The sequence below is a fragment of the Balaenoptera acutorostrata genome, chromosome 14, assembly GCF_949987535.1.
Source record: "Balaenoptera acutorostrata chromosome 14, mBalAcu1.1, whole genome shotgun sequence".
Classification (NCBI taxonomy): domain Eukaryota; kingdom Metazoa; phylum Chordata; class Mammalia; order Artiodactyla; family Balaenopteridae; genus Balaenoptera; species Balaenoptera acutorostrata.
In genome coordinates this window covers 28,702,510-28,715,624 of record NC_080077.1, presented here as the reverse complement: position 1 = coordinate 28,715,624, position 13,115 = coordinate 28,702,510, and the positions used below count along the sequence as shown (strand labels likewise).

The 13,115-nt window shown below is 37.2% G+C and overlaps 1 protein-coding gene across 9 annotated transcripts in view; it reads right to left on the bottom strand.

Annotated features, from left to right (window-relative positions):
* Nucleotides 1–13,115, bottom strand: part of AHI1 (Abelson helper integration site 1) — a 210,286-nt gene that overhangs the window by 124,819 nt on the left and 72,352 nt on the right. For all 9 annotated transcript variants that reach the window (XR_451825.2, XM_057527846.1, XM_057527848.1 and 6 more), the window contains 2 exons: nucleotides 12,201–12,397; nucleotides 7,719–7,745 (listed from right to left, as the gene is read on the bottom strand). Coding sequence is in view for 8 of the 9 variants with exons in the window: in XM_057527846.1 (XP_057383829.1) it covers nucleotides 7,719–7,745; nucleotides 12,201–12,397 (224 nt within the window). In the remaining variant the exon portion in view is untranslated. The remainder of the gene's footprint in view (nucleotides 1–7,718; nucleotides 7,746–12,200; nucleotides 12,398–13,115) is intronic.

Genomic DNA, 13,115 nt, shown 5'->3' with positions numbered 1-13,115 from the left:
AAGACCAAGAAATGATTAGAAGCTTAGAATTTTCAGGCCCACTCTCTATTTTCCAGGGAGGAGAGAGAGGCTGGAAATGGAGTTAATAACTGACCATGCCTACCTGAAGTCACCATAAAAATCCCGACAATAGGGGGTTCGAAGAGCTTCCAGGATGGGGCGCACAGGGAGGTGCTGGGAGAATGTCACACCCAGAGAGAGGGTAAGGAAGGTCCACGCCCCTTCCCACATGCCTTGCTCTATGCATTTCTTCCACCTGGATGTTCATCCTTTATCATATCATTTTATAATAACCTGATAGATAGCAAGTAAACTGTTTCCTTGAGTCCTGTGAGCTGCTTCAGCAAATCAATCAAACCCAAGGAGGGGGTGGGTGGAATCTCGATTTACAGCTGATTGGTCAGAAGCACAAGTAACCTGGACTCGCAACTGGCGCCTGAAGCGGGGTGAGGGGGGCAGGCTTGTGCGACTGAGCCTTTAATTTGTAGGATTTGATGCTATCTTCAGGTAGACAGTGTCAGAATTAAGTTGCAGTTCACCCAGCTGGTGTCTCAGAACTGCCTGATGAGGGAAACCCCGCCACCTCTGGTGTCAGAAATGTCGGAGTGCGGTAGGAGTGTGAGAGTGAGGGAGACAGGAGGAAAACTGGTTTTTCCTAAAACAAGGGTTCTTCCTGTTTTCTAAGATATCCAGTAACAAAAGTCCATAATTTCTTCCCGTGGCCTATTGTAGCTTGTACTACTCCTACAGCCAAGCCAGTCTTCCAAATACTGTCAAAATACTTTTTTTTTAAGGAGTTTTAAAAACTTATTTTCTTTGGAGTCTCTATTTTTTTAAACCTTTTTATTTTTCAGTGAATAATATGTTCCAAGATAGTTTAAACTATAATACAGATCATTACTTCACCTTTACAGCATTCTTCAATAAACTTTAGCTTGGTTACATCTATATTCATTTAGGGTAGATGATATAAATAATTGGAAAAAAAAAGATAAAGTCCCCTGGCTTCCAGAAGCTTACAGAGGCATGTGGAAATTCAGACGTGTAAAGATTAGAGGTGGAAGCAATACCATGTAAAATTTAAAAAGAAGGAAAGATGGAAGGGAGAGAGGGGAGGAAGGGGAGGGAGAGGGAAAAAATAAAAGTGTTGTTCCTCCCTGAGGGAATTCATAATTTAATTCTGGAAAAGACAGGCAAAATTAATTACAACTTAAGGCAGAGTAAGCCCAATTATATAACATGCCAGGTATGAATAAATATGTCTGAGAACATGAGAAAAACAGACTAATTCCATTTGTGAGGAATCATACAAAGCTTAATGGAAATAGACTCATACCATTTCTGGTATGCTTCAGTCCACTCCTAAACAAAGGAAAGTGCAAGGAAGTTTGTAAATTATATATTTATGTGTAAGTAGTCCAGGGCTACTGCAATTCAGAGCAATGTAACAGACTTCTAATACCAATTACTATCTCAGAAGTAATCAGATGAGAACTCTTTTATCTTCCCATCATCAAATCTGTATCTGAGCATCTACCCATACTTTCTACCTATTTGCCTATCAGAAAGGATGAAAACGCCCTTCTCTTAAGGCTAGTTTCTCCACTGGTATTCAGGATTACATCCCCTTTCACATTTTCTAGGACTTGAGTCCAGCAATTACCACCTCCATGGGACATTATCAACTTCTCCATCACCACTGAATTATTCCCATCAGCAAATAAATATGCTTTAATACTGTCCATCTAATGTTCCCCTCCAGTTGCTGTTTCTCTGCTCCCCAGTTAAAATGTCTTAAAAGAATGGCCTACACAGTCTCTGCTTTATATTCTCCCATTCTGTTTTCAACTCACTTCAACCGTGCTTTTGTCTCAGCCACTTAACTGAAACAGCACTCATCTAGGTAACCAAAGGACACCACCACGCCAATTTTCTGTCCTCATTTTACTCTTTCTCTCAGTAGCATGTGACTGTTTATCACTCCTCTTTCTTAAAATACTTCCTCTGGGATTTTCTGACATACCCCCTCCTGGACCAGGGCCTCAGGTATTTAGCTATAATCCCTCCCCAGGTGATCTTACCAAATCTGACAGTTTAGAACAAAAAGGATATTAGCACTGACTTCTCCCCTGAGCTTAAGACTCATATATCCAATTGCCTACTTCTCAGCTATAGTCATATTGAAAACTCCACTCCAGTATTCCTCACCTCATTAAAAAGCACTGCTACCATCTACACAGCTGCTGAAAGCAGCAACATAGAAGTTATTTCTAATTTCTTTCTCTTATACCACATCTAATCCATCACCAAGTTTTGTTGAGTCTACTTCCAAAATATATCCCAAATCTGTCCACTGCTTCCATTTCCATTATTACCAATGTTAAGCTAATTAATCAAGGGGACCATTAGACTGAGGTGGCTCTAATGCCAGGGTAGCCTATGACCACAAAATCTAAGCCTGTAAATACTTCAAGGTTGCAAAATTGAAACCTAAGGACAACTAATCACAACAGCCAACTAGGCTTTAAACTATAGCCAATCAATAATTTCATTGTTTTGCTTCTGCCTTTTCTCTATAGGAGTCTTTCCCCAGCTCCTGTTGGTGAAATGCTTCTAATGATTTCTGGCTTGGCCCTGCCCAATTCGAATCATTTTTTGCTCCAAAAGACCCTCTTAAAATGTTTAATATGCCTCAGTTTATCTTTTAATACCATCCTAGTCCAGGCCACAATCTCCTCTTTCTTGAACTGAGACCCTTACTCTCCTTTTAAAATCTATTCTCACATTCTCTCTAGCTTAACATCTTAATCACTTGTTTCTCTGATTAAATCAACACCCTAAACTCCTTACAGAAGGATAGCAGAATATGCCACCCCAAAATATGCCTCTTTGGCATAAGGATTACTTTGAGAAACTTCAGACACAGGAGTTCTGAAAACAGAGTGGAAGTTACCCTTTTATAAGGGAAATATACTGGGTTGGCCAAAAAGTTCATTCGGGGGACTTCCCTGGTGGTGCAGTGGTTAAGAATCCGCCTGCCAATGCAGGGGACATGGGTTCAATCCCTGGTCTGGGAAGATCCCACATGCCACGGAGCAACTAAGCCCGTGTGCCACAACTACTGAGGCTGTGCTCTAGAGCCCGTGAGCCACAACTACTGAGCCCGAATGCCACAACTACTGAAGCCCACACACCTAGAGCCCGTGCTCCACAGCAAGAGAAGCCACTGCAATGTGAAGTCCGCGTACCGCAACGAAGAGTAGCCCCCACTCGACACAACTAGAGAAAGCCTGCGCACAGCAACAAAGACCCAATGCAGCCAAAAATAAATAAATAAATTTTTAAAAGTTAGTTGTGTTTAAAAAAAAAAAAGGGTTCACTGGCCTTTCTCAAAAAAAGAAAAGTTTGTTCGGGTTTTTCCGAAGATGTTACGGAAAAAATCCGAACGAACTTTTTGACCAACCCAATACATTAGAAAGGGGATCTATTATACCAGGAAAAGAGCTATCATCAGGGACAACTTTTTCACCTGAGAGACTTATCTGCATGGCAGGGTAACCTTGTCTACTAACCAGTTCCTCTTCTCACTTTCCCTTGAATTGCCTTCTGCCTCTGAAGCCCCAGATCTCTCTATCCCTTTTCTAGGCTCAGGATGGTATATAAGCCTCAGTTACCTGGCAGCCTTTGGAATATCATAACTTTGTGGAGCTCATGTATGTATGTAATTAAAATTGTATTTTTTCTCCTGGTAATCTGTCTATGCCAATTTAACCCTTAGACCAGCCACAGAAACTAGAAGGGTGGAAGGTAAAATTTTTCCTCCCCTACATTAGCATGCTTACAAGGCCCTTTAAAAGGCATGCCTGATCTCCTGATTTTCTCTCCAACTTGTCAGGAAACACTGTTCCTCCTTGCTTGCTCACTATCCCGCTTAAGCTTAGTGGTGTTCTTTCTGCTCCTCCAGCATGCCAGTTTTATTCCTGGATGAGGACTTTTGCAGGACAGGACTAGCTCCTTGTCAAGTATTTCTCTCAGAGAGGCCTTCCATGATCATCCTTTAGAGTATAACTTCCCCCAGTCATTCTTTGTCCCATGGGCCTATTTTATTTTCTTCACATCACTTCTTACTGAAATCATCTTATTTCCTTTTTTGTTATTTGTCTCCCTACAATAGAATGTTCTTATTCACTGTTGTATTCTCCGTGTGTGCACATGGTCTCTCTCTCTCTCTCACACACACGCACACACACACACATGCACACACACTTGGTATGCATTCAATAAATATTTGTTTAAAGACTGTTAATGGAAAAAAAAGGAATAAATCTTCAACAATATAAAAATCTAGATGGGATTTAGGGAAGAAAAAACTTAGGTACCTGGTAAAAATTTATTATCCTGGATGTAATAGATGAGAAATGACATAAATATATTCTGCTTTTAAGAGTAAAGTCTTTTGACAACAGTGTAAAGACCATTCAATGGGGAAAGAATACTCTTTTCAATAAATGGTGCTGGGACAACTAGACAGCCATATGCAAATGGAATAAAATTAGACCTCTACATCACATCATATTAAAAAAAATTAACTCAAAATAATCACAGACCTAAATATGAGTTAAAAATATAAAGATCCTAGAAAACAGAGAAGTAAATCTCTGGAACACTGGGTTAGGCAATGGTTTCTTATATATGACATCAAAAGCACAAGTGACAAAAGAAAAAAATAGATTAACTTAATTTCATAAAAATTAAAGCCTTTTTGTTTTAAAGAATACCGTCAAGAAATTAAAAGGACAACCCACAAAATGGGATAAAACATTTGCAGATCATCTATCTGACAAGGGACTTGTATCCAGAATATATAAAGAACTCTTAAAGTGAACAATAAAAAGAAATAATTCTTTTCTTAAAGAACAGGTAAAGGAGTTGAATAGACACTTCTCCAAGGAAGATATAAAAACGGCACAACAAAAATACTCAACACCTTTAGTCATTAAGAAAATACAAGTCAAAATCACAATGAGATGCCACTTCATACCCACTAGGATGGCTATAAAAAAAAGACAGAAAATAGCAAGTATTGACAAGGATGAGGAGGAACTGGAACCACTGCTAGTGGGATTCTAAAATGGTGCAGCCACTTTGGAAAACAGTTTGGTAGTTTCCCAAAATGTTAAACATAGAGTTACCATATGACCCAACAATTCCACTCTCAGATATATACCCCAGAGAAATAAAAACATATGCCCACACAAAAACTTGTACACACATGTTCATAGTAGCATTCTTCTTAATTGCTAAAAAGTATAAACAACACAAATGTCCGTAAACTGATGAATGGATAAACAAAATGCAATATATTTATACAATGGAATCTTATTTGACAATAAAAAGTAGTACTCATACATGCTACAAATGGAGGACCCATGAAAACATTATTCTAATCTATAGAAGCCAGTAACAAACGATCACATATTCTATGATTCCATTTATATAAAATGTCCAGAATAGGCAAATCTATAGAGACAGAGAGTATTAGTGGTTAGCAGGAGTTTGAGTGTTTTGTGTGTGTGTGTGTGTGTGTGTGTGTGTGTGTGTATGCATGTCCCTACCCAGAAATGGAGAATGATTGCTAAGAAATACGGGGTTTCTTTTTGGAGGGAATGAAAGAGCTCCAGATAGTAGTGATGGTTGCACAACTCTGTGTATATAATAAAAACCAATAAACTGTACACTTTAAAAGGGTGAATATTATGGTATGTGTATTATATCTCAATAAAACTGTCATAAAAAAATAACTAAAGGCACTAGTAGGTTAATCCTTATAGACCATGATTGATTTCCAAAAATGTCATATTTTCAATGACTATTCTACTTTTGTTAAGTACTAGGAATACAAAGATGAATGACATGAACCTCCACCCTCAGGAAGTTTCCAGAATAGCAGAGGACGTTCTCCATAAAGCCTTTTGCCAAATATGTGCAGAACACTTTACTCTTTGGACATTCAGACAGCATTACAAAAGAGGGGTACATAATACATGTGTTAAAATAAAGAGAAATAGCTCTGAACTGCTAATCAAGAGGATAAACTACTTTTTTGACTCCAGTTTTATATTCTATACATACTTAAGAAGATTTAGTAATCTTAGAGCTACAATCATTATACCAATCATTGCTATCAGGAACAAGTTTCCTGAACATCTGCAGCCTAAGTCAGAATATAGCTTGTTCTCCTTTTTCCCCATCTTCCTTCCCCTTGTCTATATTCTATTTCCTGTTGACTTGTGATAATTAGGTAAAAATGTGATGGGTCCTGACTGATATCGGACAGCTCAGTGATGGGATAAGCCCAGTGTTTTCTGACACATTTCCTCCATAAGATGCCCCATGTGGAACGAGACAATAGCCTACTTACTTCTGTATTCCAAGCACCTGCCACATGGTAGGAGGTGTCTACTGAGTAAAAACAGTATTTCCACTGCACTGACATTATATAAAGCAGTCTTTGAATATACTAATACCACTTTAATTCTTTCCCTTCTGGAGGTCTCACCTTTCACTTTGTGACATATATAATCATATTTGATAAATAAACGAATGTCTAATTATTCAACTGAATTTTGGGAACAGACAGAAGAAAATAAGAGGGAAGGACAAACATGTGATGTTATTCCAACTCTTTTAAATAAAACTTATTTTCTTGACAATTAAGTTAAAGGTTGTATATAAAATAACCTTGCTTGTAGAAGGAAGAAAGCTGCTGTGTTGATAGCATCCCAGATACAATTTAGTTGAAAGTGATTAATAATCAAGGGCCTTTTTGCATACCTCCATTTTCAGACCAACTTTGGGGTCTTGGGCAAATCACTTAACCTCTCTCAGCCTCAGTTTCCTCTCTTCTAAAATTGGAATAACAATAATATCTAATCTGTCTCTCAGGATTGATATATAGTTAAATGGGAAAGGAAGTATGAAACATGGTATAAATGATCCAGAGCATTATCAGCACAATATATCGCTGACGTTTATGTGAGGCTTACATTCGTTTCAAGGCTTATACACTTTACTCAGCATTCACCCATTGGAACTGTATTGCTGTCTCTTACCTATAAAGTATCATACAATATGTTTCTCAGAGAAGGAAATGATCTTGCTGGCCCTTTACTGAAAGTATATCCCAATCACTTAATATTTTTAAATCTTCAAAAATATGAAGCTACTTGCTGAATTCTCAGGTGCCAGTATTACGATTCCTTGATAAATCCGAGCTCAAATGCAGAAGATATGTATCAGATGAACTTTGTAAAAGTTCTATTACAACTATGAACGGTACATTTCAATTCTTTGGTGCATCACAATGAAAACTAAAGTTACCTTCCTGGTAATAAAAACCACTCACTCTAGAGACTGTCATACACAGTGAAGTAAGTCAGAAAGAGAAAAACAAATATCGTATTATTAACGCATATATGTGGAACCTAGAAAAATGGTACAGATGAACCGGTTTGCAGGGCAGAAATAGAGACACAGATGTAGAGAACAAACGCATGGACACCAAGGGGGGAAAGTGGGGGAGGGGTGTGGGATGAATTGGGAGATTGGGATTGACATGTACACACTAATATGAATAAAATGGATGACTAATAAGAACTTGCTGTATAAAAAAATAAATACAATAAAATTCAAAAACAACAACAACAAAAACCACTCACCTTTGCAGCACAGGCTCGTATCACCTCCTAAAAGAAATAGGATAAAATAAGTAAAGAAATACTCATAATTTCATTTAATAAAATATCAACTCTTTCTAACACATTCAGATATTAATCTCTTAATAACCAAAAATCAACATTTGGGAGAGTGTTTTTTAATCTATCACCTGCAGGTGTCACTCTGCACTGTTCCAATGAGCTGGAAAGAGTATAAATTAAAGAGACTCAATGACATGATTTTGGTTTGCCAAAGCAAAACGCACTGACAAACAAGACTCTGGAGGGCCCACATGTAACTGCCTCAAGAAAAATTTGTCTCCTCAGTAAACTTAGCATAAACACTAAAGTTCTGTACTGGGACACTAACATATCTAAAAGACACACTCTGAACTGCAGTATATAATTATCTCTATAAATAAGAATACCCATACATATAATTCTCAAATTAATAATTTACTTCAGAGGAAATCTAATAGTAAACACTTCTGAGGAGTAAAGGATATGACTGGAGGAGCTACAGAAAGGGACTGCCTACAACTCATGGGATAAGGCCAAGAAAAAGTCACTTTTGAAAAAGAAATTAGTCAAAGGCAACACAAAATAGATGACTTGTAAATTTGCTGCTAGGGAGACACAAATAATATTCTAGTCCAATTAAGGTTAACCAGCATATATCATCAGCCTAGTACAGCATTAGGGAAAAATGGTAACAATCAATGTGGAGTTTAGAAAAAAAGAACTAAAAAAGAAGAGGGCTTCCCTGGTGGCGCAGTGGTTGAGAGTCTGCCTGCTGATGCAGGGGACACGGGTTCCAGCCCTGGTCTGGGAAGATCCCACATGCCGCGGAGCAACTAGGCCCGTGAGCCACAACTACTGAGCCTGCGCGTCTGGAGCCTGTGCTCCGCAACAAGAGAGGCCGCGATAGTGAGAGGCCCGCACACCGCGATGAAGAGTGGCCCCCGCTCGCCGCAACTGGAGAAAGCCCTCGCACAGAAACGAAGACCCAACACAGCCAAAAAATAAATAAATAAATAATTAATTAAAAATGAATATCTGCTTTAAAAAAAAATTGTCTAAAAAAAAAAAAAGAAGAGTGTCCTTTTTTTTTTAATCCAGAAATTTCTAAGGGACATAGACTACATCTAAAGGATACTAGTAATTTCAATCACTAAAAGGAGACAGTAAAACTGACTGTGGGCATGAGATTCTGATTGCCTGGACTGAATCTCAGCTCCAATGTTTCCATCTGTGTGACCTTGGCAATATTGCTTGATCTCTGTAAGCCTCAACTTCATCTTCTGTAAAATGGGGATAATACTAGCATCCACATTATAGGATGGTTTTGAGGATTAAATACAGTGAACACGTAAAACACTTAGCACAGTACCAGGAATTCATTATGTCAGTTTCTACTCATAATTAAACAGATGTTAATTATCACCAATTATTATAAAGTGAAATCTCCTGTGAGGTAGAGAAAATTAATCTTTTTTTTTCAAAATTGGCATAAAACATTTTAAAACCCATTCAATCCCTATTCCTATGACTCTGCTTAACAATCAGCTCTGTGATCACTGACCCAGATATTGGGTTAATTTTTTTTTTTTTTTTTTTTAAATTTTTTTTTTTTTTTTTTTAATTTTATAGCTACTTTATTTATTTATTTATTTATTTTTGGCTGTGTTGGGTCTTCGGTTCGTGCGAGGGCTTTCTCTGGTTACGGCAAGTGGGGGCCACTCTTCATCGCGGTGCGGGGACCGCTCTTCATCGCGGTGCGCGGGCCTTTCACTATCGCGGCCCCTCCCGTTGCGGGGCACAGGCTCCAGACGCGCAGGCTCAGTAGCTGTGGCTCACGGGCCCAGTTGCTCCGTGGCATGTGGGATCTTCCCAGACCAGGGCTCGAACCCGTGTCCCCTGCATTAGCAGGCAGATTCTCAACCACTGCGCCACCAGGGAAGCCCTTGGGTTAATTTTTAAAAGCGCGAGTGGTCTTGAGTGCTCAAGCAGCTGGAGAAGTATACCTTTCATTATAAGATGTTTAAGTTTATAAATCAACTTTCTGTGGAACTGTTTACTACTACCAGGTACCCCAGATTCTGAGCAGCTCCGTATACACTAATAAGACCAAATTTCTGGGTTTGAAACTTTAGAAAGAGTTGTGTCACTGCTCTCAAGATACTGTCTATCCGTGAGGTCTTATCTGGATTGCAGAGCCTTTTAGGTATTGCTGCAGCAGTAGCACAAAGTCGGCTCTATTAAATACGAAACAGTTAAATGAGTTTTATTATGAGTAAATGATAAAGCTACCAAGAACAGAAAATTATCTATTTTTGGCATCCTTTTCTCATTCATGAGTAAACACCTATGAAATACCCGAGGAACTGAATTTATTATGCAATTCACACACACACAAATCATACCCTAAACTTGAACTGTATTTTATCAGAAAAACATTCCTTTTGTGGTTACAAAGAAAGGAGTATCTCCAGGGATACAGTCTTCTACAATATAGAAGTAACATAGTCTTCTCTATTAGACTTCTACATAGAAGACCAGTGACAGAGCCTTTTAGACTAAGTAACAAACCTAACAGGAAAAGGAATTTAGGGTCTACCAAAACACAGCTTAGGAAACAAGAGAAAAGGCATTGTGACAAAAGGTGAGAATCCAGTCAACCTAAATGCTTGCAAAACATAAAAAGAATGGAGCTTCCGTGGGAACAAAGATGACATTTTGTTTTGATTCCCATATATACTACATACATTCTCAGAGAAAATACACTGCAGATAGCATTTGAAAAAAAAGTTCAGAGAATTCTCTTAACACAGGAAATATATGGTTTTTCAAAAACCACAGCAAATAGACAAAGCTTTCATTTCCAAAGGCAGCCTCAATCTACCTCAATCCCAAAGCATAATTTTTAAAAGGAAAAGTTTAGTAAAAGCTAAATAAATCAATGATTCTATGAGAAACAAGTTTTTCTCTTATAATAAATTATCAATTTACTTTCCCCTTGCCATTGATTTCATATCTTAAAAAATATTTTTCTGATTTTATTTTTCTTTTACATCTACTTTCCTTTCATTTATCTGAGGATGACAGCTATAAAAGATGATGCAGGAGAAAAGCTACAAGCCCAAGGTGATTCCAGGATGTTAAGTTTTACAGTGTAAAGATTGACAGAGTGTAGGAAACTTGTTTTTATATATCTATCTGTGAGTTGCTCTTAAGTCTGTAGATGAAATCATTTTGCCATGCAAGATTTTAGACAAGGGCCATTTTTTTTCCTAGTGAATAAATATTTTTCTCTAATTTTTAGAACTCCATTTATCTATTCATACCTCCTTTTAAAATCTGGAACACATTCATTATTCAATTATTTTAAAATGTTAAAATATAAAGTCTTACAACACTGAAATATTAATTTATAGTCATATTATTCTAAAATTTATACTGAGAAATATAAAAAAATTTCCCCCATATTCCAACTAAAGCTGAACCCGTTGTCTGAGTGATCTGCACTCTGGCATACTCCACACTCTCTAACTTTCTAAAGAAAGGAAAGGAGAGAGGAAGAAAGTACAGTCAGAACTAAAAGATGTCTCAATGGAGTTCCTCCTATGTTGGGTTTAAAACTGGTCAACATCCCTATCAAAGGAGGAGGGGAAAGGATGATATTTCTTAAGTGCCAGGCACTGTGCCACAAGGGGGAACGCAACAAGCCTGCAAAGTCCCTGTCTTCAAGGAGCTCAGGCTAATTCTCACTAAAAGAACTATTAGGGTCAAAGAGCCTAAGTGTTTTTAAGGATGTTCAAGCTTCTCAATACATTTTACCACTTATCTTTGAGAAACACTGCGTAGTAATTTATCACCAACAGAATACCACACGACTTTTAACCAAGCATCTTCCTCCTGATTTTCATCATCCATTTTCCAGTTTTACGGGCAATATCTGGTTTCTGCGGCACTACTTTTCTCTGAAGTGAGATAGAACTTTAAAATATGCTTATGAGACATTTGTACCTACTCTTTTTGAAAGTACATGTTTATTTCTTTTATCCATTTCTTTGTTGAAGTCTCACTATTTTCTTTATTATTTAGTTCTTGCATGTTAAGAAGGTTGTTCCATTTATACATTTTATGTAGACATTTTCCCAGGTTGGTATTTGCTGTGTGTGCGTGTCTGCATGTTGTATATATGCGTATACACACATATACTTTAAAATAGAGAAACAAGTCCTGGGCTGATCTTTACAGAGATATCAAGTCAGGAAAGCCTAATAGACTATCCTTAGTTCAGTTTGTTTACTGCAGTTAGTGATTTTAGAACAAGTACCAGAAAGGAACTATAAAAGTATAAGAAAGCCTAGTTTTAAGTAACTACTTCGTTCAGTTAATATTTATTGGCATGGCAATGTAAAACAGAATTGAAATGGTTTTAAAGTTTCCAACTTCTCAACTGCATAAAAGAAGTAAACATACTGTGACAGAATCAATCCTCTGTTTCACTTGCTGCATCTTCACTGAAGAATTTTCAGTGCGGACATAGTCATCAATCTGAAAAGAGCCCTGAGGAGGTAGTCTAGGGCAGGTGCATAAAGCATCTTGACTTTGGTGTATTCCAGGTAATGGAAATGTTCCATTGTAGTGTTTGAACATTTCAGCCTCCTGCTGGGCAACTGGAAAAATTAGTCCATAATTAGTTCAAATCATCATGGCAAAAGCATAATGAAATAATTAAGCCATGAAACTGCAGCATTAAAGGAATGATCAGAAAGTACATAATACATTTTAGATACTGGGTAATAATAATACAACATGATGAACAAAATGTGAAATTATTAAATACTGTAAACCATAAGGAAGGAAATCTAATAATTTCATAGATAACTTCATGTCAGGTAGTATAATTGAGCCTTGAAGGCCATGCAGTATCTTGGTCTGGTAAACATAACACATCGGAAGGGGACTCTTAACTTTGAAGAGATGCATACAGAAAACACAATATAAAACATCAAAGGCATAGATAGTATAACAGAATTAAAGAAAACACAAAAACAATAAAAATAATTAGTCACAAACCCATTTCCTTAAAACAACTGTTTTCATATCTTCATACCCCTATCTTTATTCATATGTACAGTTTATTTAAGATATCATGGTGTAAACACAATTGAACAGTTTTTCAATTTAAATGTAAGTTTTTGCATATTTCTACAACTATGTAATTACCATTTATAAATGCTTTACAATGTCTCATCTAAGGAAGCACCATAGTTTATTTATGTATTCTCCTATTGCTAAATATTTACAATGTTTTCTGTTCTCCCTCATTATAGGCTATGCGTAAGTACTTTCATAATTTAGTTTTTAAAAGAATCCTTTCTTTGGATTTAA